The 27,361-nt window shown below is 42.9% G+C and overlaps 3 protein-coding genes across 4 annotated transcripts; all 3 read left to right on the forward strand.

Annotated features, from left to right (window-relative positions):
* The first annotated feature begins 9,516 nt into the window (after nt 1-9,516).
* LOC4331446 (SUMO-conjugating enzyme SCE1) lies at nt 9,517-12,772 on the forward strand. Its single transcript, XM_015776714.3, has 5 exons — nt 9,517-9,628; nt 9,739-9,822; nt 11,912-12,064; nt 12,147-12,260; nt 12,372-12,772. Exons 1-5 carry the CDS (start codon nt 9,560-9,562, stop codon nt 12,432-12,434), a joined length of 483 nt encoding a protein of 160 aa, XP_015632200.1. The 5' UTR covers nt 9,517-9,559; the 3' UTR covers nt 12,435-12,772.
* Nucleotides 12,773-13,892: 1,120 nt separating this feature from the next.
* LOC4331447 (phragmoplastin interacting protein 1) lies at nt 13,893-15,560 on the forward strand. Its single transcript, XM_015776713.3, has 3 exons — nt 13,893-14,289; nt 14,876-14,922; nt 15,013-15,560. Exons 1-3 carry the CDS (start codon nt 13,924-13,926, stop codon nt 15,356-15,358), a joined length of 759 nt encoding a protein of 252 aa, XP_015632199.1. The 5' UTR covers nt 13,893-13,923; the 3' UTR covers nt 15,359-15,560.
* Nucleotides 15,561-18,638: 3,078 nt separating this feature from the next.
* On the forward strand, nt 18,639-22,451 carry LOC4331448 (protein FIZZY-RELATED 2). Of its 2 annotated transcripts, XM_015772453.3 has the most exons (11): nt 18,639-19,327; nt 19,537-19,659; nt 19,740-19,844; nt 20,246-20,425; nt 20,546-20,608; nt 20,709-20,903; nt 21,262-21,363; nt 21,443-21,505; nt 21,603-21,671; nt 21,773-21,844; nt 22,067-22,451. In XM_015772453.3, exons 1-10 carry the CDS (start codon nt 18,716-18,718, stop codon nt 21,830-21,832), a joined length of 1,572 nt encoding a protein of 523 aa, XP_015627939.1. In that variant the 5' UTR covers nt 18,639-18,715; the 3' UTR covers nt 21,833-21,844; nt 22,067-22,451. The 2 variants fall into 2 exon arrangements, with proteins under 2 accessions (XP_015627939.1, XP_015627938.1); XM_015772452.3 differs by having other exon boundaries at nt 21,773-22,451.
* Nucleotides 22,452-27,361: the final 4,910 nt, after the last annotated feature.

Consider the following 27,361-nt stretch of genomic DNA (forward strand, 5'->3'; position numbering starts at 1 on the left):
ATCTTTATTTCAGAGTTTTGTTTTCGTGTAGGAGTTGATATATGATGTTTTACACTTAGATACTTATTTAGTCCTAAAAAAACTCAACTTAGGTGGGGATGTGACCCCTTATTGTATTAGGATGTGTCACATCCAACCTAAAACCTTATATTTAGGGGAATGAGATCAGAGAGCTACATTGCCATGATTTTGGAGGTATTTTTAACTGTCCGATCCACAATGTACGAACGAGATCGATCGGTACAATAAATCGGTGGACAGTACCTCGTGCAGTCAAATCCACTGTTTTTCACTATTGCTGCCGTAATAAACCGCACGTTCTTGTTTTGTACTGTAGCATAAGACTCAAATTACTGTGCTTCCCTGACTTTAAATGCTAAAGTCAGAGGAGTCGGTTCCATATATATTTAGGGGAAGAGGGAGTATGCACTAGGCAGATTTTAAATTGTGGATTTGATGTTGGTGTCAACTGACTTTTAGGGCTCGATCTTGTCGAATTTAATTAGTTGACAAATGCTCATACATAGGTAACTTGAATGGTTGTGCTATACACTGAATTATCTGTGTTACACTAATCTGAGGTATATATGTGAATTGTTGGACGCAAGTGCACGTCTTTGTATTCTGGAAAGCAATAGTCGTGCATATAAAGTGCACACGGGTGCTTTAATTTGACTATATCATATGGAATGGAAGAGCATATATGCTAGCTACTCCTATACGAGTACAAGTACTAGTAGTAATTAATCAACATGACAGTATTTATTTATCGACCCACTGGGTCTATGGACTTTTTTGCCCTTCACCGACGACGACATGAAAGAAACCAACATAACACTATTAGTTTTTGGCTCGTTGCCTCTCTTTGTTGTGGACGCGATGCCGCCACGAGGCCCCGGGGAGCTTTCTACTGGTACGTTCTGTAGCTTCGTACGTCCATCCGGGACCACGATCACTGGCCGCTTGATATCTGCAACCTACAGGCTACATTCTGTATGCTCGACTAATTAATAATCATCATTAACAAACCTGTCACTTAGACTAATATAATCATCGTTAACGAACCTGTCGAGTAAGCTGTGTGACGAGTTGACAGGCCGGATTTGTTGGAATTATGTGTGCGCTATAAGCCCATATGGATATGGATAATAATCTCATGAAAATCAGAGAAACCCATCTCATAGAATACATGCATATCAACTTCAGTACCACTTACTATTCTAGGAAAGTGAGACCACTTAAAAAGAAGGGTTAATTAGACACATGCCATTACTAATTTGAAGGTTTGGAAAAATGCCATTACTATTTGACAAATTGTAAAGATGCCATTACAAATCGCACGATACTGGAAACATGCCACGTTCTACGCCTGATCCGCGATTGTACTCGTTTTTATGCGTACCGTATTTACGTATGGACCATAATGCCCTTATGTATGAGTATGTAGGGACCGAGTGGAATCAGTTTGACCAAGTGCATTCACAGTGAACCGTAAACCTAACACTAGGCTTCTCCGGCGGCGGCGGGATTTGGAGGCGGCGTTGGCGATGGCATCGGGCTTTGGCGGCGTCGGTGGCGGTGGCGGCAGCGTCGGCGGCAGCGGCGGGCTTTGGCGGCAATGGCGGGGAGAGGCAGCCCGATTCATTCGACGGGCTTGAGCGGTTGCAGCTTTCAGCGCACACGGGCCGCAGCGTCGTCGGCACCATGGTTGAGATGTGCTTGCGGCAAAGCCGCTGTAGTGAACAAATCCAACACCCCGAGGAATCCAAGGCGGCGGTGGATTCAGTGCGGGAAAGAGGTAAACCCCATTGTTTTTCATTTTCTTTTGTTGAAATTCCTTTCTTTTTTGTTTCGTTTTCTTGATTGATGCCATTGATTTGAGATGTGTTGTGCAGCCAAAGTGTTGCTCGTTGTGGATATGGGAGGATCTGTTGAACGAATATGTGGAGGAAATGGTTGCTTATTCCCATGCTGGCGAGGACGATGGTCTAAGAGACATGTTGCGACAGCTTGCAGAAGAGCATAAGGAAGAGAGGTCGAGGATGCAGGGTTTGGTTGAGGCAAACCATAGGCAGATGCAATCCATATATCAGCAGCTGAATGATTCTAAGAAAAAGTGTGAGCAGCTAAAGAAGATGTTGAAAGAAGAGAAGTGTAGTCGTAGTAGACAACTTTATGTGATGTTGTTCTTGTTGGCCATAATTATGTATTTCTATGTATGTTCTGTAAATTTTGTGGCCATATTTGGTGCAAGTAGGTAAATCAGTGCCATTCTGTGTAATGTTAATCACTGTCTATGAATTATGTGGATTCAATTTCTGAGTAATGACATAGGTGTGTTAATTATGTGGATTTAATTTCCCACTCTGGGTGCTCTGTTAAGGATAAGTCTGGCAGCTCAAGGTACAAGCTGATATTGTGTGTTTGCAGCAAGAGCTAACTGCTGACTCCTACACTAAAGCTATGCTAATATATGTTCACTTGGTGTAAAAAAAAGGAAGGTATAGGACATCGAAATATCTTTTGGTGTGAAGTATATAAAGAACTGAAAGTTCTGTGTTTTTATTTCCTCTTTGAAAAGACTGCCCATCATTGAGACAGATGAAAAAGAAGTACAGGAAAATGAGTTCACAGGAAATTTGTGCATTCAGATGGTATTAGTTGAGATGATCAGCAACAAATATTTCGGCAACAAATATTTCACATGGTATAAGTTGAGATGATCAGCAACAAATATTTCACATGGCATGTGTTCAGATGATCAGCAATATTTCACAATATGGACTGCATGTTCACAAGTTTGGACTAATTTCAGCACACTGCATGTTCACATGTTGCACACAGTGCATATCACAGTGCCAGGCAACATAGGCCTCAAAATACAGGTTCAAGACAGTGGCAGGTAACATGAAGGCCTCAAAATACAATATAGAGTGCATATCACTACAGCAAGTCAGGAAGGCATCAAAATACAATATATAGTGCATATCACAGTGGCATGTCAGCAAGGCCTCAAAACACACAAGCTTCAGGATTGTAGATATTGTGACAGGCTTCTAACAACTTTAGCTGGGCCTTCTGAGGCAGCTCGAGCATCCTTCTTCTTCTGGGGTGTCTTCTTTTTCTTAGGCGTCTTCTTTTTCTTGGGTGTCTTCTTCTTCTTAGCAGGCCTTGATGAACTTTCATCTTGAGTTTTCTTCCTGCAAACAGTGATATGGATATGTTAGTTAGCAAATGCAACATATGTAAAAGAATTCAAAATAAATAGTCAACCATGCAGCATATTACCTCTTCTTGGGGGAAGCAGTAGGCACTTCATCAGTGTCTTCTGGTGCTTCAGCCTCTTTGCAAGTCTTGGCAAAGTGCCCAAAACCATGGCATCTCCTGCATCGCACTCTTCTTGCCCCTGGTTCAAGTGCACCCCTGATCCTAGTGACTCTAGGCCTCCCTGCACCCCTCTTGAGTCTAGGTGGACAGACTTTGAAGCCTAAATTCACCACAGGCCATTGTGATCTGTCTGGCATAGTTGGCACTCTCCCTGCATAAGCTGCTCTGAACATGCCAACAGAAAAGTACTCTAAAACAAAATCTTTAATCTCAACTCCTCTGTTGGAACATATCCATGCCAAGGCATGGTTGCAAGGTTTTCCTGAAACCTGCCACTTTCTGCATGAACATGTTTGGTTGATCAAATGCACAGTGTGCCTTCTGGTATTGTTGTCACTCTCAACCAATGTGATCTCAGCCATGTCATCATCACTCCTAGCAACCTTTACAACTTTCAGGTTGGTTGTTGCTGCATTGAGCTGTTTAATCACACTGGGCAGGATTCCATCAGTCAACTTCTCACCAACTTGTCTCCTCAAATACATCTTCTCCATGAATAACTCTCTAAGAGAATCAACTAGCTCATGGAGATGTAGACCCTTCAGAGATTTAATCTGATTATTGAAACTTTCAGATGCATTGTTGGTCAAGTAATCACAGTTGCAAGTTTCCTTGAAACCAGACCTATACCATATCCTTGAATGATGTTTGTCTAGGTAATCAATGGCTTCAGGACAGAAATTATAAATCTGCTGCATATGATCTCTAAAACCATCCTCTGTGAAGCATCTTGCAGCAGGATACAAGTGTAGTGTGAAAATAGGACCCCTAAACTTCTTCATAAAATTACCATAAAGGTGTCTCATGCACTCCCTATGTTCAGCTTTCTCAAATGCAGCACCTACAGCTTTCTCTAGCCCTTTGCATGCATCTGTTGATATGACTAACCTTTCAGGAGCACCTATAGCTCCATGCAACTGTTTCATAAACCACAACCAGTTGTCATCTGTCTCTGAGTCAAAAATTGCAAATGCAACATAAAACAACCAATTGTGTCCATCAACAGATGTGGCTGAGGCTAGCTGACCAGTGTATTTACCAGTTAGTCTAGTTGAATCTACACCTATATATGGCCTACAACCATTAACAAATCCATCTACACATGTTTTGAAAGCAACAAACATCCTTTTGAAACACATATTTTTCCCTAACTTCTGCAAATCAATTGTAACAATTGTACCTAGAGACCTCTTCTCAATCTCTGCCTTCCAGTTGAACAACAGCTGAAAACTATCTTCATAAGTGCCATGAATCTGGTTCTCAGCAAGCCTCCTTCCTACCCAAGCCTTTGAATACTTCAGCTTGATCTCATATCGCTCTTCAAGTTTCTCTTTTGCTGCCTTAGCTCACTTGTCAGGGTTTTTCTTTAACCAATCCTTCAGTCTATCTGCAATCCAGTCTTGAGTGGCCATCTTCCCTTCCATGAGCTTGGTTGTGGGACACTCATGTGCAAATGGTAGCTTCTTTATCTGCACACACATTTTAAATAGTGCTATAAGTCACAACTTTCAAGCAAAATGGATACAAATGTGCAAATTGACATACAAACCTGAATAGTTTTGCCATCAGACAACCTTGATGCATGAATGCGCCATTTACACCCCTCATGCTTGCAGTGGGCAATGAGTCTTGTTGGATCTGTTTGCAAATTAGAGAGTTCAAATCCTGTAACAACCGCAAAGTGCCTAATAGCTTTTCTGAATGTTATCATGTCAGGAAAAACAGCTTCCTCCTTAATCATTGGCATCTCAGGGTTATGAAGAACATTAAACTCTGCTGGGTCATCATCAGTGACCTCAACCTCACCATGAGGTTGAGCAGTCCCAGAAGGTCCACCAGGTTCAGCATTTTCAGCACATGGTTCAGCATTTTCAGCACTAGGTTGACCAGAGGTTTCAGCATGATCTGTAGGTGGAATGGTGTGAATAGGTTGAATATAAATTCCCTCATCATCAACACCCACATACTCCTCCTCCATGTCAAACACATTAGGCAATGTTTCATCCGCTTCTTGAGTTGCAGGTTCACTTGAAACTGCCACTTTAGATGCAGATGCTCCCTGCCCTGTCTGAGTAAGTGGAAGAACACACAATGGCATTGATGTTGGCTCTATGTTATTAGCACTAGCATCGCAGAGTACACTCTCAACAACTAAGACCATTAATTCAGCATGCATTTCTGACTTGTACATTTCAAACATGTCAACCAGTTGAGATTCATGGACAATTCTAACGTCCTCATTACTGCCCTTGTCCAAAAACCACACGGTTGCAGTCTGCTGCTCACCCCATCTAACCTCTGAGCTTAAGCTTAGCATCAACAAATCCAAAGAGAAGCTACCATACTCAACATCCCATTTCAGCACACAACCCTTAGTATACCTCCGTCTACCATCCGAATCTATGGTGGTAAAACCATGAACCTTTAACTCTATCGAGAACAACAGTGTATTGACATTGGAATGAAATCAAGTCAACCACACATGGAATGCACAGAAAAAAAAACCTACACATCCAGCTCACAGCACATCGAATCGAAGGAATCGACTACCTTACCTTGATTTGGGCTCCATCCCTTGCAGTACGTTTCCTACCCCTCCATGGAAAGAAAGAGTCGTCGCCGCTGACGCCGTAGACGCCGTCGCCGCCGCCGCCGAATACGCCGCTGCTGCCACCGTAGACGCCGTCGTCACCGCCGCCGAAGATGCCGCCGCAGCCGTCGTAGCCCGCGCCGTCGCCACCACCGCCGCCGCCGCCGTAGACGTTGTCGTTGCCGCGGCCGCCGTAGATGACGTCGCCGCCGTCGTCGCTACTCCTGCTAGGGTTAGGTCTAAGAGAACGAGAAAGGGGATAAAATGTGTGCTACTCCTGCTGACCCGACTCCAGTCGGTATAGCCGGTCAAACGGGGGCATTTTGGTCATTAAGAACAAATTTTAGTCACACGTGGTCAACAATCGCTGATCAGGCGTAGAACATGGCATGTTTCCAGTATCGTGCGATTTGTAATGGCATCTTTACAATTTGTCAAATAGTAATGGTATTTTTCCAAACCTTCAAATTAGTAATGGCATGTGTCTAATTAACCCAAAGAAGAACGATATCTTCTTGGGAGTGGATTCTAATCCCTCGAGGGGATATCCCCTTATATACCTTTTTCTTCTAAATTCGATGCAAATAGTTGTGAAAAATTCTAAAAAAAAATTGACAATGTAGAGTATAATGATTCCTACTAGTCCACCAAAATTCATGTTCAAATTCGATCTACACATCGAGAAACAAAAAAGACAAATTTAGATATAAACAGTACGCTACTATTCATATGCTGAATTTGTCTTTTTTATATCTTGACGTGTGAGTTGAGTTTGGACTTAAGATTTTGTGAAGTTGTATATATGTGTTGTATGAATGTTGTCAAATTTTTCCAGAATTTTTCATGACCGTTTAGATGGTTTTTGAGCAAACGAGGAAACATCCCCTCGAGAAATTAGAATAGTTTCCCTATCTTCCTTGCTATATACCTACTCAGTACAACAAAGAGAGTAATTCATATGAGCCCTACCTGAGTAAATTAGTTTTTTTAGTCAAAAAGATGTGCCATGCCCTATACTAGGTTTATTTTTTATGGGACAGAGGGAGTAAAGTTTTAGCCTTTGACACATGTGTTAAGTAGTTGCCTTCTTAATGTGGGTAAGATATAGGTCTGAACTAGTTAGGGCCCCTTTGAATCGAAGGGTAGAAAAAAACGGAGGAATAGGAAAAACACAGGATTCTGACAGGAATTGAAGTGTAAAACAGAGGATTGCAAAACACAGGAAAAACACAGGAATGGTCGTTTGATTGGAGCACAAGAAAACGCAGGAATCGGATGAGAGAGATAGACTCAAAGAAATTTTCCAAGAGGTTGGAGCTCTTGCTAAATTTCCTCCAAAATCCACATGCAATATGCCATTCCATAGGAATTTCATAGTATTTGGAAAACTTCAATCCTTTGAATCAAAAGGCTAAATAGGAAATTTTCCTATAGGATTTGAATCCTATGAAATTTCTACATAAATCCTTTGATTCAAAGGGGACCTTAGAGTTGTAACAAACCAATGGGTAGTGCGGATAGTGTGGGCAGTAAAATGATAAAAGTCACATTTAAAATGATAATTGTGGATAGCTCTTTTCACTTGTCTTAAAATAAGTTTACTTTTAGAATAATCGTTGCGCTAGAGTTTGTGAAAGTAGAAAATATTTATATTGAAAGGATAAAGAAATTGAGAAATAGTTGCATTTGAATTTGATGACGTAGATGTATTCTAGTCCTTTTGTTTTGTATTGGGATGTGCGATTAGTGAAAAATAAATTTATTTCAAGAGGGAGGAAGTAAGGGCCCCTTTGAATCGCAATATTGAGAAAACATAGGAATAGGAAAAACGCAGGATTTTGATATGAATGTAAGTGTAAAACACAGTAACAACTTACAAATGATCGTTTGATTGGACCGCAGGAAAAACACAGGAATAGAGGAGAGATAACGATTCAAAGGAAAGTTTCCACGAGGTAGAATCTCATGTTAGATTTCCTCCAAAACTTGCATGGTATTAGGCATTACGTAAGAATTTCGTAGGATTCCATAGGATTCATTCTTTTAATTCAAAGGTCTATATAGGAAGAATTCCTATAGGAACAAAATCCTCTAAGGTCCCTTTGATTTGTAGGAAAAGTGTAGGAAATTTGAAGGGTTTCAATCCTATGGAATTTTTTTTATGAAAGTCTTTGAAACAAAGGATTGAATCCTATACAATCCTTTAAAATTCCTATGAAATGGACAATCCTATATAGATTTTGGAGAAAAATTAGCAAGAGGTCTAACCTCTTGGAAAAATTCCTTTGAGTCTATTTCTCTCATTTGATTCTCGTGTTTTTCCTGTGGTCTAATCAAACGGTCATTCCTGTGTTTTTTTCTGTATTTTCTATTACTCTATTTTACACTTGCATTCTTGTCAGAATCCTGCGTTTTTTCTATTTCTCTATTTTTCCATTCTTGCGATTCGAAGGTGCTCTAAAATTCTTATAAATTTTCTTTGAATCAACTGCGGTCTAAAGGTGGAGCATACTCCTAGACTCCTCCTAGCTGGTCTCGTAGGTTTTGATAGCTGTGTGGAAGAGCCAAAGGGGAGAGCACTTTAAGTGAATGGTCCAATAACAGTGACAGTCCTTGGAGCGTGGGAGTACTCCAGAAACCGGGGCAGGTGGTGCGTTTAAAGGATACCTCTCCATTTCCTTTCAGGGTCTCTCCAGCTATTCATGGCCAGTCGGTAGAAGTATACACATATATACTCCACTGTAGTACATCAATGCCAAGGAGCAGAGATGTTACTGGATCAGAACAAAACTGTGTCCTGCAGTTTATAGCCAGAAAGAGAGAACATCGAGCGCATTCATAAACAGCGTCATCAATGCCAGCCCAGAGAGGCAGAGGCAGAAGAGTTCTGATTGGTCACCACCAATCAGCCAATAGGAGGAGACGCAATTGTACTATGGTGCAGAGCTGCTGGTACGGCAGCCACTGTGCAGCGCAGCCCACCCAACACGGCCTTTTTCTAACCCACCAGATTTTGCTGGGCCTTTGGATCGCTTTCTGGGCCAGACCAAAGTTGAAGTTGATCGAGGAGGAGCATCCCATTCCATTCCCGGGCCATTTGCAAGCCTAGAAAAGGACGCGGAAGGCGAACCGGATTCTGGCCCGGCCCCCTTTGGCCCCTTTCGGTCGGGTCATCCATCCAGCTGTACCACACTACTCCAACGTTGACCCGCGCGACAGCGACCGCCCATCGGACGACGGCTCACGCTACGAATCAGATGCCCCAAACGACGAAAGAAAAAAAACAATTCCGCTACTACTACCACCACTAAAAGCAGCTCGCTGTGTCACTGCCGAGTGGGCCCGGCGCGCCCAACCTTACCCGCGAAGGAAGGGAGCGACCCCCCCGACCCCGAGCCTTTTGCGGTCCCCACCCCGCAGTGTGATGGCACGTCGTGGGGCCCACGGTGGCTGACAGGTGGGCCCGCAAGGCGGAGTTAAAGTGAGCGACCGGCCCTCCCTCTTCTTGACTTGCGCCACCCCACCCCACCCAAACCCCCACCGCCGGAGGAAGGAGGAGACGCCGCCGCCGCCGCCGCAGCCATGTCGGGGGGAATCGCGCGCGGCCGCCTCGCGGAGGAGCGGAAGGCGTGGCGGAAGAACCACCCACACGTCGGTGCCTCTCGATCTCAACGCCTCCCCTCTTTTTTTTTTTAATCCCTTTTACATGTCGCGCCGCGGGGCTTGATCCCCCTGATCTGTGTTCTGATTTGGTTCCGTAGGGTTTCGTCGCCAAGCCGGAGACGTTGGCCGACGGGACGGTCAACCTCATGATCTGGCACTGCACAATCCCCGGCAAGCAAGGGGTAAGCATCGCCCTGAATGCTACACTGAATTTAATAGTAAGAGTACAACTTGAAATTCGAGAGGCCTCTCTGGTTCTCGTCCGATTCTGAACCAGGATGGTTTCGATGGTTATCCCGTTAGCTATCCACTGTGTTATCAGATGGATCTCTTCAGGCGGAGATTATTTCAGTGCCATCTCCCTCTTGTTTTGGGAGATCGGAATTAGGGATTGTGCTGTAGTACATTTGTTGCCATGGCCTGGGTTTGAGGTGTGGTGCTTTTGTGCCGCGAAAAGACTGTCTTTTTTTTGGGCTAGCCAAACTGTTTTCACCATAGATCGAAGTTGAGTTCTGGTTCACTGTCAGTCACCAAGCTTTTGCATGATGTGCTTACATGCTTTAAAACCAGTCTTCATTTCAGCAACTACTGCAAACCGTAGGTAGAAGGGAGTATTGCCTCAAATGATATATCAAAGGGTGAAACCAGTCTTCATTTCAGCAAGACAGCAACTACCATAGGATGAAGGGAGTATTGCCCCGAATGATATATAAAAAGATGGACTGGGCATTAAAATCAAGTGCACACATAAATTCGGTTGAATTATACACGTGGGCTTCTGCAAGTTCTTATCATTTACTAGGCCAAATAAGCGAGTAGAATGTCATGAAAAAGATAATACTACTCAGTAGGTCTGGATTAACACTATTTCATATTTGTTGCGGGTTCTCTTTTATGGTCAGATTCAGCTTTGACAAAAGACAACAAAGAGGAATAGTGATTGCGTGTGTCATGTGCGTGCATGAGGGACCATGTGCAGTCTCTCCTTCAGGAGTTTGACCAAGTTAGGAGTCCTTGAGATAGAATAGCTCGATTTCTTGTTGGCTCAGTTTGGTCTAGAAGAAGTTTGAACAAACTAGAGAGCATTTGAGCAGGAATTGCTGACATTTATCTAGCCTTTTAAAAGTGGCATGCGTAGTACTACCTCCGTACACTAAAGGATGACGCTTTAATGTTGGGCACAGAGAACAGCACAGTTTAACTGCTGAGGAAAATAGAAAAAAATTGCCCCTTCATTAGTATTACTAATAGCTCATGCTCCATAAATAATGATAATAATAAATGTTCATGCATTCTAATCCAATGACCCACAAGAGTGCATTGGCATTGATTAGTGCAAGCACCAGTTTGCCACGAGTGGATGTGAGCGAACGCTAGGCCATGCGAATCTCCGATCAAAATATTATGGCTTCCTTAGATTTCAATTAGATACACCAAACGCTCTCTTGAATTAATCCAAAGTTTGGCCTTATAGCTCCCCTTTTTAGGGTAGCGGTGACCGGTGATATTGGAAAAATGTTGCCTAAAAAATCTAAAACATCATCTACTGAAGAACAAAATCAAAATCCTAAAACATCACATAAAAGGGCAGGGGTAATAACATTTTGAACTTGTTAGCACACCCTCAGGCCTTGCTCTGCACATTAGTTGTGATGTGAGCCAAGTTTCACATTATTCAAGCTAACACGATCTCTTACAAAACATCACCATCCAGAGATTTTCATATCTTTACATGTATTACCACTGTCTGGTAACATTATCTTAGTGTTTTAGAAAATATATGAAACCCAGTAAGTTCCTGGCAACCTAGGCTGTCCTGCCATTTGTAGGTGCTTTGGTGTGATTTAGGATATATTAATGTTCCTTCTATCTGAAGCAAATATAAATTAAGACTTTGAAACATGTCCATATTTACGTGTTACAGCTTTTTTTAATACTCAGAATCCTTTGAAACATGTCCTTGGTGGTGTAACACAGTAATATATATTTTTTTCCTGAAAAGACTTATTTTTTCTGTTAACAAACAAAATTGTTTGCTTTTACTTCATCAGTCTTCTATATTTCTAACGTGTTGATTGATGTTATGCTTTGAATTCTTGCACATGGTCAGCTTATATGTTACTTTCTCAAGCTTGTCATACTTTACAAAACTACATTCTTATATTGCTTCTCTGTTCATGTAGAGAAGTGTTTGTAAAAAGGCATTGCAGCTAGAAGCCTATAACTAATGCACATCTCTCTCTCTCTCTCTCTCTCTCTCTCTTTTGGCAGACTGATTGGGAAGGTGGATACTTTCCTCTCACTCTTCATTTCAGTGAGGATTACCCTAGCAAACCTCCCAAGTGCAAGTTCCCACAGGGTTTCTTCCACCCAAATGTCTATCCTTCAGGGACAGTCTGCCTTTCAATTCTTAATGAAGACAGCGTAAGCTTTACAAGCATTTATTAGGTTTTTAGCAATCCCAATTTAGATATCATTTATAACTGTTCTGATTTTCTGCTTTCAGGGTTGGAGACCTGCTATTACCGTCAAGCAAATTCTTGTTGGAATCCAGGACTTGCTTGATCAGCCTAATCCTGCTGATCCTGCTCAGACCGATGGTTACCATCTTTTTATCCAGGTTAGCCATCAGTAAAAAGTGACCAATCAGGGTTCTGCTAATTTTTACTATAAATCAATAATGCTAAGATATTCAAGCTTTGTAGTTTTAATGTGCTCTTTGGGTTTGCAGGATCCTACGGAATACAAGAGGCGTGTTCGGCTGCAGGCCAAGCAGTATCCTCCGATTGTCTGAGAATATTGGCATAGGGACCCATGCTGCACATTCGCTTAGTTCTTGCTAGATCTAAAATGAGTGCCTCTGCAAATATGGATTAGACCAAAATATGACCTGGAAAAAGGGTGCTTTCGGAGTTTGAGAAGTATTATCATCGTTGTGGACTAATGTCTTGTGAGATCCGTCTTGGATGTAAACGGTTTTCTTAACTGTGATTTTTCAACCGTTTGAGTGCTTGCTTTATGGGATAATGTCAAACATTGGTTTGGCAGGCAATCTCAAGAGTATTGCTATTTCTGTGCTAGTCTATATGAAAACCCAGATTAAATTCGACGAAACATATTAGTTTGCAAAAAGATGTGGCAACTTCCATATTTTCTGCATTTTTTTCTGTTTTGATCCGGATCTGTCGGCTATACAGAGGTGAAAATAATGTAAACGTCGGAGGCGTAAGTACACAGTGCACCTGCTTTGCTCAGAATTTCTCTAACCTTAATATTGACTTGCTCTGCTGGGATTTTCTGTAACCTGAACATTCTCTGGCAGTTATGCTATCGCCGGTATATCTCTGGCAGCAATAGCGTTAAGTTACCGATACGTACTAGCGCTGGGTTTTCAGACAATAACGATGGACTTCAACTACGGACGACGCATAATTACCTTGTACAACTACAAAGCTGGGAAGCTAATCTTTTGTTCCTAGTCAATTACGATGTGAAATTGTGATCAGACCAGTGACTTGTACAATTACCAGATGATTCAGCACAATGATGATATCTTTAGTTTGGTACTGCTAGTGCCTTGCACAATAGCAAGGTTTATGTTTTGTAAAGAGCTGCCGTTTACTCTTACTCTCTTCGTCCCAGAATATAGCAATCTAAAATTGGATGGGACGTATCTTAATACTACGAATCTGGATACGTCTCATCCGATTCTTGGTTGCTATATTCTAGGACGGATGTAGTATTTATTATGCAGCATATACACTTCATCCCATCCGATCTTGGTTGCTATATTGCGGGACGGATGTAATATTTATTATGCAGCATATACACTAATTTTGTGTATACATTGACTATACGTTTGATTTTTCTTTGCACAAGGATTTAAGTAGAATGGGACGATTGTCCGCTCAAAAAAATAGAGGAAAAGGCTATACACAAATTTTCTTACTGAACTCTAAAAAATCTAAATTGTTTACGACTCTCATCCAGTTAAATCAAGCGGTTGAAAACTTTATCGTAAAGAGTTTTATAATAAGATTGTTCAGTTTTATAGAGTAAGATTTTCTTAAATGCGTGTAGGTCATTAGCGTTCGTGTTTATACTATGTTTCTTTTTCTTTAAAAAAAAAAGGCAATTGCAACACATTTGTTATGGTGGCCATGTCCCAAGTGGATAGACGGTCCTGATCTTCTGCCGTGCTGTTCTGCTGGTGTTGCCGCATAACCCACGGCGGCGGCGCGTAGGCAAAGCCGGGAGGAAGGATTAGGGTTTAGGCGGCGGCCATGGCAGCTGAGGAGCAGACTCCGCGAACCAAACCCAGCACCGGGAACAGCAAGAAGAGGAAGAAGCCCAGGAAGGACAAGTGGGGCCAGCCTATCATCGACGCCGGCGATCGCCCGGCGGTTGAGCCGGAGCCTGAGCCAGAGCCGGAGCCTGTCCCAGCGCCCGCAGCGGCGGCGGCGGCGGAGGAGGAGGAGGAGGCGGGGATCTATGAAACCGGCAAGGTGGTGGCCAGCGGCCTGCCGTACACCACCACCGAGGCGGAGATCCGGGAGCTCTTCGAGCGGTTCGGTCCCCTCCGGTCGCTCCAGCTCTCTCGCTTCCCGGACTCCGGCAACTTCCGCGGCCTCGCGTTCGTCTCCTTCGAGGTAACTGTCGAATTAACACTTCTATTATGCTCCATTTTATTTCCATCTTGATGTTGCACCAAATAATTTCAGCATCCGTATGATTGTACTACTATTTGTCTTAAGTTGTCCTGGACTTTGGAGGTAACAAATGGTTGGCCGAATGCTCATTTGCAGCCATGGCCGCTTCATCCTCTACCTGAAATTCTGAATCAACTTGGTGTTATGACTTGCTAGTTGCTACAGAGGAAGTTGCTGTTATAGTCTTATGGTCTGCACCTATCCGATTATTGTTACATTGCTCTGATTGTCGTTTCACTGGTATTGAGAAATGTCGTTCTACTGGTGTATGTATCATATTAAAAGCCTTGTATAGTTGTATTCCTAATCTTATACTACAATCCTTGGATGTCTGTGCATGGAACAATACTGTATGTCATGACTTTGTTGGATCGATGGAAAGCTGATAAAGAAATAAAATTTTTAACAGTGGAATTCCTTTTCATACTATATTTGTAATTTTCATTTGTCATGGAACATACTTGCCAAAGTTGGTTACTTTTAGTTTGATTTGATAGACTGATTTTGTTCTACTGTGCCATTTCAGTCAAACGAGGTGGTAATGAAGTCTCTTGAGCTTGACGGATTCAAAATGTAAGGATGAGGAGTGGCTATTTCTCTTCAACTCATGGAAGCACGCCATGGAGCATTTGCTCTATACTGATATATGCATTGTGTTTACAGTGGCAACAGGTTTATGAGAGTTGAAAGATGCAGGTTGGCTGCTGGCTCGAAGAGGAAAAGGACTGTGGAGTTCCAAACTGATCCTAAGAAGGCTGATGGGTGTCTGTCAGCATATGTTGGCAATCTCAAATGGGATGTTACAGAAACAGACTTAAGGGACTTCTTCAAGTCACTGAAGATTTCATCGATAAGGTTTGCTATCAACAAGAGAACAGGTGATTCTCGTGGTTTTTGTCATGTTGATTTTGAGGACGACGAGTCGCTTGAGAAGGCTGTAGGAATGAATCAATCTGAACTGCGCGGCCGACCTATCAAGATATCATATGCTGTCAGTAACAGGGGCTGAAGGCTACTAGATAGTAAACTTTGAGCATGAGCGAGCCTCAGTGTTATGCTTTTGCTCCCTCAGTTTTGTTACGGTTATATATCCGTATTAAGTTTCTACTGAAAGTGTTGTTTCTTGCATCAATCTCTATGTAGAATGTAATTCACCGTGTGACAAATACTTGGTGCTACTTAATATCGACCTTATAAACACTTCTCAGAAATCTCTGTCAAATATAACTATCTGGTCATAGCAGTGGCGACTGATGTTGGAATGTTGTCTCATTGAGTTTGATGTCGAGGGCCTAAAGTTAGTAATTGTTGAGCTCAGAACTAAACCTAATCTTTTAGAGTATTATATCCCATCTGAATAGACGTTCTTTAACTAGAGTATATGCTTTTCACAGTACTTGTTTGCAGGGAATGCCTTCTCCAATGCATTTTAACGTCTCCCTGAGGCACGCACGCCTGCTGTCAATGCTTGATGCTGTCTGCTGTCCACTGCCTGATGTTTTCTGGTTGGTTTTATGCATCTTTTGTGGTGCCCTGGGAGGGGTAACTATGCTCATAATACTGTCCATCTCATGATATAGAAAAAAGGCAGTCGCTGAGCTCATCACTACATGGACAAGGATTTTGTTTGTTTCAGGTCTTGTTTGTCGACGCATTCATTCACTTCCCGTCCTGGCAAGAACATGTGGTCAGTAAATAAGATGCCCGTGATATCTCATTATGACAAGAACATGTCTCTGATTTTCTGGCCGCTGCGGGGCCCTGTGTTCTTGCAATGGAGGAGACATTGCCCGGTTGTGAAGTTCAGATTTCAGACCCTGTTGGCTTTGTGCCGTGCTTGGTGCTTCTAATTAACTGGAATGATTCTCCTGTGTTTGGTTAACCCAACTACTACTTGCTCCTACCACTAGTTGATAGTTGCAACTGAGCTTTGGCCCAATCTGAACAGCTGAAACGCGCCTGATCAGATTAAAATCGGAGATCTGTGTGTGATCTGTTCCTGGATATTGATCAGATTACGCAAAGGAACGTCGTTTTCCTGTACGTACGTAGCTTGCCTGTCAGGTGTGCAATTGGCATCCGTGGAACGGCTTGCTGGAGGAGCATGATTGATTGATTGCCATTTGTTCATTTCTCGGAGATAGCTGGCTAACCGCTGGATGATGATTCGAGTTTTCTCTCTCTGTCCCGAATGGAAACGATGAACTCGACAAGCTGGGAGGACACGGATCGGGAACGTCCTTTTCTCGATCATTTCAGCACGGGAAGGAATCGACCAGCTCAAATTAAAACGAGGTGCTCCTTATAATAGTAGGATTGAGATAAGAGCATCGGTTTGGGCCCAGGTTCTCAAGCAGCATCGCGTCCACGTCCAGCCACACTAATCCAGGTCGGACTCGTGCCCTCCCCGAGCACTAACATTACAACGAGGCGCCTATAAATCGGGTGTCCGATTTTTTTTTTAATCAGGCTCTGTTTCATCAAGTAGATCGAATATGTTTAACTAAATAGATCGAAAATATTTCAGTCTTTTAAAAAGCTGTAACACAACTAAATCACCTCATTAAACATTTTGATACAACGTATGAAACAACGATTTCTAAAAAATCGAGCGTTGTTTCACCCTATATAAAAACAATGTTTCAGCAAATAGCGACAAAATATTTCAATTCACTGTAACATTTGATCTATACATAGTAAAACATTATGAGTACACTAGGTGAAACTTTTTTGTGGAAAAAAAATGAAATGGATTTCCTTAGCAGAGAGTTTACATAGTATACTGGTGATTTATTGCAAAAGAATATTTCAACTCACTGCAACATTTGATTCATACATAGTGAAATATTATGAGTACATTAGGTGAAACATTTTAGTGGAACAAAAAATGAAACAAATTCCCTTAATAGGGGGTTTCCGTAATATGTAGGTGATTTGTTGCAACGGCGTGCGTGGTGGGGACACATAGCGGGAGCGGTGCAGGACACGTGGCGGGGGCGGCGCGCGCGGGAGGCACGGCGTGGGGGCGCCCGATTTTAACTCCCCCGCTAGATGCTCGATTTGAGATAATTTCACCATTACAATCACTGGTACATGAATCTTACTCTTCTATATATTGCCTCACACGTTAACACATGTATCTTAAAATGATTTGAACCTGTCCTCCCCTCTCCATCGCCATCCACGGCAATCAATCCTGAGACTTGCAGCGTGCAGCAACCATGTCGTTGCTTGTTCGTTTTCCAGCTCTATCATGTTAATCTTCACAATTTGGCCGGCTTCGGACGGCCCGAGCGAGAAAGAAAATCTTGAAGGTATCTTCTGCTGTTGCTGGCAGCATCGTCGTAGCTGGATGCCGCGATCCCTGTCACTGGGCGACTATTACGATACACATCGTCGTACACTTTAAACACCATCTGGAGTAGTAAGTTTTTTTTTCCCCCAAACGATGACATAAAATCAGCCGTGCTGGTCCAAGGATCTGCCGTCTAATTTGCTTTTGCGAGGTAGTCCAGTACATTATTTCCTTCACTTGAAATGTTTGAAGAAAAAAACATATCAAATTCATATAACATCGATTTTATGTTGATCACACACGTCACAGGTGGTGTCCTAAACACAACCTGATCGAGATTCGAGAGAGACATGTATATGCTTAGCGTCGGATTAGTACTAAAAGACGGGATCGGTTTCGGTTTACATCATCCTGAGCGGCTGAGCGTGAGCATTTACTCATTTAGAGTGAATTACGCTTTGGGCCATATTTTATTATCTATATTTCACTTTGGACTATCCTTAAACGTATCTTTTCACTTTGGATTGGATAAATTTACCATTGTTGCGATTTGGACCACCACGAATGATTTTTTTCTCATACAATCAACAACCTTAAACACATCAGCTCTAGTATACAGTCGATCTCCTCTATATATGGTTCATATGTTTGCTGAAAGAGAAGTTAAATATGACGAGAAAAGTTGTCACGGTAGTCTAAACCGCAACAATGGTAAATTTACCCGGTCCAAATTGAAAAGATAGATTTAAAGGTGGTCCAAAATAAAATTTAGATAATAAAAGGTGGACCAAATGACAATTTACTCATTTATTTATTTATTTATTTATGTATGTATATGGCCCAAACCGGAAGAAGCGAACAAAAAAAGAGCGGCAACACCAACAAGACGAAGCAAAAAGTCGAGTAAAAAAAGGCAGTAAAATAGGCAAAAGAGAGAGAGAGAAAAAAAAAGCCCGCGAAGGGATAGAGAGAGAGAAAGCGCGGGGGCGCGAACGACAGCAACTGCATCACCCACCTTCCTCTCCTCTCCTCCCCTCCAACTCCCGATCCCCAAATCTCTCGCCCCCACCCATGGATCACCACCACCACCACCTGCCGCCGCCGCCGCCGCGGTCGCCGATGGAGAACTCCGCGTCCTCCAAGCCGCCCACCCCGGCGTCCACCCCGTCGTCGCGCCTCGCCGCCGCGCCGTCCTCCCGCGTCTCCTCCGCGGCGCCGCACCCCTCCCCGTCCTCCTCCGCGCCCACGCCGGCCTCGCGGACGGTCTACAGCGACCGCTTCATCCCCAGCCGCGCCGGATCCAACCTCGCGCTCTTCGACCTCGCCCCGTCGCCGTCCCACCACGACGCCGCCGCCGCCGCCGCCTCCCCCGGCGCGCCGCCCCCCTCCGGATCTACCCCGGCCTCGTCGCCCTACTGCGCGCTCCTCCGCGCCGCGCTCTTCGGCCCCACCACGCCCGACCGGGTGGCGTCGTCGGCGTCCGCGTGCTCCTCCTCCTCCTCCGCCGGGGCGTCGCCCGTGGGCTCACCCGCCACCGGCAACATATTCAGGTTCAAGGCGGAGGTGCCCCGGAATGCTAAGCGCGCCCTTTTCTCCGACGGGGACGACGAGGGCGTGCTCTTCCCCGGGGTGTTCACGACGAGGGGCACTGGCCCCAGGAAGATCCCTAGGTCACCTTATAAGGTGAGAAGTGTTCGCCTTCGATTTCATAGTTTCTTTCAATTGATATGGTCTGTTTCTTGATTGATGTTTCTTTGAATTGAGAAAAACATGGTCTTTATTATTCATCTGCTCTGTACCAAGAATCCTGTGTTATTTGTCATGCATAAAGAGACTGATATGAAAGCTTATTACTCAAAATCTCACATGAATTTTCCTTCTGTTGCTCTTAGGTGCTGGATGCTCCCGCATTGCAGGATGACTTCTACCTGAACCTTGTGGATTGGTCTTCGCATAATATCCTTGCAGTTGGATTGGGGAATTGTGTCTACTTATGGAATGCATGCAGCAGCAAGGTGAGCCAACTGCGGCCATCCATGCGCATTCTTGTTTGGGTACTTGAAGAGGGTTTGTAAAGAAGTTTATTGCTGTGCAGGTCACCAAGCTATGTGATTTGGGGGTGGATGACAATGTCTGTTCAGTGGGTTGGGCACAGCGTGGCACTCACCTTGCTGTAGGGACAAACCAAGGCAAAGTTCAGGTTAGACGTATGCCCCTTTCTGAAATGATCAGATAACATAGTCATGATCCACCAAAATTTGGAACGATGCCTTAGCTTAATCTTTATCTAGAGTGTCAATGGAAACATTGAGAAGTATACAACTCACTTATGGAAAGATCAGAAAAATTGCAATACTATTAACAGTGGACCTAATTTTTCGCACAAATAATATATGATAGACGCAGTAGAGTTTTATGACTAAACTGAATGACTTTCATTTTTACTCCAAAGAATGAATTTGGTCCATTGTAATCTCTGTTTACAAATGTGCTGTAGTATTTGATGATTATCGATTAATCCTGTTGAGCTCTGAAATTGGTATGCAATGCTACAATTTCAATTTGGTGTCTGACTGTCACCTTGGATTTTATCTTATTTAGGTATGGGATGCCACTCGTTGTAAGAGAATAAGAACCATGGAAAGCCATCGGATGCGAGTAGGTGCTCTTGCATGGAATTCATCATTGCTTTCGTCAGGCAGTCGTGACAAGAGCATCCTTCACCATGATATCCGTGCCCAGGATGATTATATTAGTAGACTTGCTGGGCATAAATCGGAGGTGATCTATTTTATACATCATTATGAATTTTCCGACATGTCAGATTCTTGGATTATCCTATTGTGCTCCCTTTTGATATATTCTTATAATATGCATATTCTGTTTCCAAACACCTTTCAGGTCTGTGGGCTCAAGTGGTCTTATGATAACCGTCAGCTTGCATCTGGTGGTAATGACAACAGAGTAAGAATGCATCCATGAATTGTTTCTTGATTGGATCATTGGTATTACATGGAATTCAAGGTTGCAATTTCTTATGTCCATATCAATGTCTCTTTTCCAGCTTTATGTATGGAATCAACACTCGGCGCACCCGGTACTGAAGTATACTGAGCATACAGCAGCTGTCAAAGCTATTGCGTGGTCACCTCATCTTCATGGGCTGCTTGCATCTGGTGGAGGAACTGCAGATAGATGCATACGATTTTGGAATACCACCACGAATATGCACTTAAATTGCGTCGACACAGGCAGTCAGGTATTTTGCTACACATCTAATTTCTTTAGTGATTGTGCAGCCCATGTTTATAGTTCTGAACTTTAATGAACTCTTGTTTATTCTATTTATAGTACCATATTAAATACCGTGGTATATGGTATGTGAAATAAGCATGATAACTCTCAATCTTTGGACGCACTTAAAAAATTGAACATTTCTTTAGTCATGTCAGTTCCGAAAAGTAAGAAATGTAGGCTGAGCTCTATTTTCAATAGTGAAGTTCTATTTCTTGTTTTCATATCTGAAACCTTCACAGAAATGCCATGTCATTAAGACTGTAGAGTTAAGCATATTGTTTTTTGGTATGTACTGAGGACGCTGAGTGAATCTTGAATAGGTCTGTAATCTTGTATGGTCAAAGAATGTTAATGAGCTTGTTAGCACTCATGGATATTCTCAAAATCAGATAATTGTTTGGCGATACCCAACAATGTCAAAGGTATGCTTGCAAGCTTATTCTTAACTCAGTACGCTTTACCTTTTTCTTGTATTAATTGTGCTCGATTTCTCCTTTGTAGCTCGCCACATTGACAGGCCATACATATAGGGTATTATATTTAGCCATCTCCCCAGATGGACAGGTGAAGTTATCTCTTGAGTCTTTGAATCTACTGAATTCTGTTTATTGTATCTAGAATATTTTGGCATAGCTGTGTTTTTGACATTTTATGTCAACAGACTATAGTAACTGGCGCTGGTGATGAAACGCTTCGGTTTTGGAACGTGTTTCCATCTCCCAAGTCCCAGGTACCTTTTTTAAAAATAGTATAATTGGTCCTTATTTCAATTTGAATGAAATTTCACTTTCATATATAGCTTCTAAATAATAATTGGTCCTTCAATTACAGAGTTCTGACAGCCTAAGTAGCATCGGGGCCACATCATTTGTTAGGAGCTACATCCGGTGACACTGAGATGTGGTAATCTAATAACACTTGGCTCATAAGTCATAACACTACTGCAGCAGAGTGTTGATGATCATCAATATCATTCCATTTGTACCACTTGCATCACCAGTTCATGAACCATCAAACCTAGCCAAATTTTAGAGATAGTAGGATGCAGAATGGTGAAACTGGCTCGCAGACCTCGGAGTGGCTCATTTGCTGAATGCTGTATATATTTATTCATTGGCTTTGTAGGAGCGAAGATGGCAAACACTGACCATCCGCAATGTACCATTGATAAGTTCACGGCCTCCTGTTTTTGTTTTTGCTGAGTCAACTTGGAGCTGGAGCTCTTATGTATACCATGCTAGGGCTTAACAACATTGGCCAACTCATGATGCTCATTGCATCCAAGTTGGAATATGCTAAGGAAGCTGGAGAATTTCTGGTGCAATGTCCTATTCCAGCTGGTGTTGTTTCTTGCACTGTTGCACTTCTCTGATAGTTCTGGTAGACTAGGCTCAGAATCGAGCCAGTCTTGCTACTATGCGTCTATGCCAACGCGGCAACTTTGTACTGATCTATGTCAACTGTTCATGCAAGATTTATGACGCCAATGTATTGAGTTGAGTTATCGTCATGGAGCTTCATTGCTATACTGTTTATTCCACTGGTGCCATGCTTCAGGTTGACGTAATTCATTCGTATGTATGGGCTCCACTTCTCTTTTGTGGACTATGTCAACTCGCTTATGATGATCCTATCGCAATTAGTTTCCAACTCTCCATCATTCATTACAGACATAATGTTGAGGCTTGCTGAAAACGTATCCTGAAGTTAAGTTCAGACTTCAGTCATACTTATATTTAAAAAACACACAGACAAGATAAAACTTGTCTCCTTTATATTGACAGAGGCTATTCAATCCTGGAGTTCAGACTTCAGTCATACCATATCTAGGGTATGTTTAGTTCATGTCAAAATTGGAAGTTTGATTGAAATTGGAATGATGTGACGGAAAAGTTGAAAGTTTGTGTGTGTAGAAAAGTTTTGATGTGATGAAAAAGTTGTAAGTTTGAATAAAAATTTTGGATCTAAACTCGGCCCTAAAGAAACGACACAAAACTTGTCTCCCTTGCATTGACATAGCCACATAGGCTATTCATGCCTGAAAAGCAGATGCGTGCAAATTCACTAGGACTAGTTACTAGAACTATAGAAGCTAATCAGTTAGTTGTAAATCAACCGAATTACAGAACAGGGCACCTGAAGTAGCTCGATGCAATCATTATCCTCTCCATATTGTGATTCGTTGGAGTCTAATTGGTTCTGGTTCAATGTCGTAATCAGGGCAGTACAGCCTCTTGGAAAGGCATAACGAAGATGGGATTATCTGATTAGCTGCTAGTAGGTCCTGATGAACACCCATATCTGAGGTTAGCAAAATGTACTTGCAAGTTGGAACACAGTATACAACTAACTATATTCCGCCACCTTTTGAAGGTGCGTTGGATTGGGCCAACAGAGAACCACTCCAGCAAGTTTCAATCACCAACTACTCTTTGATTTCTCTCCCTTTTCTCCTTGTATTCTATTGTATTGTAGGCCTACTCTCTCAGTCTCTCTTGCTCCATGAAACGTCCAAGAGCTTCTTATGTACTTACTTTTTTTTTTTTGGATAATTGAAAATGTATCACATCTTCGGTATCTCCGGTTTCTGCCGTTGGACACAGCCAATAATCTTAGAACTAGAAAAATAAATAAGGTTATGGGATCCTTATGTACTTGCAGTGCATTAACATGAATATATTTTTTTTTCCTTTTCGGATGGTCTCACTCAGAGAAGTGGTTAATGTGAACAATCATGCATGTTCAAGATGTGCGCGATTGTTCAGAAACCGTGTAATTTGCCCTTGGCGACAGGGACCTTGTTCCTTTCCTTTTCATTTTAACTGCAACCCTCTCTTGTCGAAGTGGTCCTCCATCGAACGTGTGACCTCTTATCTTAGAAAGATAAGCAGCCTATCGTGATTCCTTCTCCATGAAACATGTTTTTCAGCAAACAGTGGCAAGCCCATCATATCTGCATATGTGACCGAAAGAAAGAAAGCTAGAAAAACACGTTTTTCAGCAAACAGTGCGCGAAGCGATCATATCATCGAAATTAGCATGTGTGATATCGCAACTTCTTCTTCTTTTAGAGACGAAGACGCAAGCAACAACCAGGGCACGAATCGTCTTGTCGTACGTCGAACTAACACAGGAGGCTGCAACTGCAATGATGCTGCAGGCAATCGCCATGAACGGGCAGACAGTTTCAGGCGAAGAGCAAGAAGACGCAGAAACGAATGCAGTTTTTTTTTTTCTTCTCTGGGCCGATGGGACAATGCATGGTCGAGTTGAGGCCCAGAAGAAGTAGCGTGAAAGCCCGGCAAGAAGATGATCAAAGAGACAAGAGAAGAAGATTAGAGAAAGAAAGAAAGAAAAATGGGATAGATAATGCCTGTAGGTGGACCAACCAACCGATTGGGACCCTTCTACGCCCTCTCCAACCGACGCCTCTCTCACCAACCGAAATTATTATTTCTCCACCATTTTTGGTGCTCGATCCTCTCCTCCCAATCAAAATACCCTCCTCTACTCTAACAAGCATACGCTTCCATACAGATGGTGCCAATTTTTATACAGATGAAACAAAGTCAGATTAACTGTTGCAAAACATGGTACAGTGCTGGATACCCTTTTGTCTAGCAAATGATCGTTTTCAGTGAAGTTTTCATCAGGTGTGTGGAAGTCCATTGGATGGTGTAATTGTCAAAGCAAGTAAAGCGATCGATCTCTGAATGTCATGGCTCGTTTTTTATATCCAAAAACTACGATTGATGAACTTGGAAGTAACCTTGTTGTACTACATCAAAACAGTTGTTCTACCAAATGGAGGTGAAATTTCAGCACACCAAGAAATACTTCGTGTCACATCCCTCTCCGGCCGTCTCTTCCCTGCTAGGAGTTTTTATTTTTTTCCTTTGAGCTTTCGCTTTAAAAACTTTGCTTTCCGTAAAGCTTCAGGTCCTACTATCCAAATCTGGAAGACTGTATTAAAAGAAGCCTGTAATGCTCCTTTCGTCTTGCACACAAATTTTCCCATGCAACCAAAGTCTACTGCTTTATTCTTGTTTTTTTTTCTCTTCTTCTTTCCCTCGTGTCTTGTCCTCTCTTTTGGTGCCTTTCTGACTCCTTTGGAGTGTGTAGAAGCGTACACACTAACTAATCTGTTGCGGCCACCGTTTTGTGCCATTTGTCTGCCTCAAATGTTAGCACCAGCACTAACTAATCAGTTCAGCATTTTATTAACTAAAAGCACATACTCCATACTGTTGAAATCTGCCGAAATGGCTTATCACAATGCAGAGCTACTAGTGAAATTGGAAACAAACGATGAGCTTATGAGCCAGAAAGAAGCAAAACTGTCCGGCCTGAAGCAGAAGCTAGGAGTAACTCTTATCAAGAAGCATCACCGTTGGGGCCAATCAGAGTGGATATGTATTTTGCAACGAGGGAGGGGAGGCCCCCGCACGGGAGGATTGCATTTCGTACGACGGAGCGACGTGGACGCGAACGTTTCCCCGCAAGATTCGATTGCTCGTCGACAGTGACTCGGCCTGGAAAATACAGGGAAAAGCTTGGTGTAGCTATCAGCATGTACGTCCCAGAAGTATACAGGACTCATCGTAGAATAAATAATAGTCAGCCGGGGTCGAGAATGTCTTGTACGTGCTCCCCTCTGTTACTCGTGGCAGTCTCTCTACAGCCAAAGCAAGATGCACTACTCTATTCCCTACAGTATAGCACCTCCCCGATTGAGCGCAACGACGGTTTCGATCAAATTTACTGTTTTAAATTTGAATTCTCGAAAAACATTCAAAATTTCGCTCGGAATCTACTTTCAGCCCCTGTTTGAGAGAGCTTCTAGCTTCAGCAGCTTTTCCTAAAATCAGAAGCTCCTCCAAACAGTCCATTTTGATTTTTGAGAAGTTGCAGTTGTATAATAAAAAAAATGAAAAGCTAGAAACTAATAAACCTAGCATTTTTAAATTTTCAAAAGCTATCTCCAACCCGTTGCTTCTTATAATCTTAAGCTTCTCAAACAGGCCATTCATCCCGCATGAGAACCTAAAAAATTTCACAGTTATTGATCGGTTTTTAGTCGAAAATACGAGCACTATTTATGGTTCCCATGACGGAACAATGGAAGGAGTAGTACATAATCAGTGTGTTGAAAAACTGGTCCGCGTGCAACGGCAAGATTTGCATTGCGGGCAGGCGGCAGCGGGCGTGGAGAGAGGCGCGTGTGGGAGAGCAGCGCACCGACAGGTTTAAGCCCGCGCGACAGCTAGGCCGTAGGCCGTGGGCGCCGCGTCGCTGTCGCGGATCCAACTCCCCAAGCAGCCAAGCCCCGCGCGGCGTTCCGCGTAATCCCATTCCCGCCTCGTCTCGTGGTCTCGCGCCGTATCGTTCGTATCGTGCGTTGCCGTGCCGCGCGGCCGACCGCAACGGCGGAAGCAATGCCTTCTCTCCGTATCGCGCGGTCGTGCCGTGCGTGCGTGGACCAGCAGCAGCAGGCTCGCGCTGGGTCGCGCACGCGGGCAGCTCGCCCAACCACCGGCGCGGCGGCTGCGCGGCCCTTCTCCCACCGCCCCCACTCCCCCACCGTGTCGCGCGCGTCCCCCCCAGCCGACGGAATATTTTGTACTTTCCCGATCCGCTTCCGCGACTTGGGCCCTGTACGATATCCCACCACTTCTCTCTCCCCCAATCTAATAATCCTGCATCTCAATAACATATCATATCCATGATTATCATTACTCCGTCTCTGCATCTTGTGGATACGAGTACTACGTAGTACGCAGTAGTATGTAGTTTTGTACAGTCGTGCCAGCGATACGCTCCTTTCCTGTAGCACTTTCCAAAGACGTACGGTGCCTTTTCCTGTATGCTACTACTGGTAGAGTACGTCGGCTGGGACCGGACTGCATCTGCGTGCTTTTGTTTCCCGGACTTAGTCCAAGATTCTGCTACCTATTCCATTTGATTTTTGGCAAAACTTGGCTAAAGAAGATGGACACTACAAACTGTTGTTAGGATCGGGATAATAGTTAGTATTGTTTTGCTTAAAGTAATATCGTATCATAGAATCATATCGTAGTATTGGGATACCATGAGATTTTTTTAAGTTTAATTAATATTTATATTAATTCTATATAGCCATTCTATATAAAAAAATATAGTAATGATGTATGTCATGCAAATATAGACACTTATCAAGAGAAACCACGTTGGTTTTGATATATTTAACTGATTAAATTTGAACATATTTATTTGCATTATTTTTAAACCATGTTATTTTAAATATTATTTTATATTATCGTAGGGATTGTAAAATTGGAAAACCACGTAAGATTTCGTATGATCGTATAGTAATGAATAGTAAGATCGAGATACTATCAAAATTAAAATACTATATGGGATCGATATCGTTTCGATTTGGTA

Source organism: Oryza sativa, chromosome 3, assembly GCF_034140825.1.
Source record: "Oryza sativa Japonica Group chromosome 3, ASM3414082v1".
Lineage (NCBI taxonomy): Eukaryota > Viridiplantae > Streptophyta > Magnoliopsida > Poales > Poaceae > Oryza > Oryza sativa.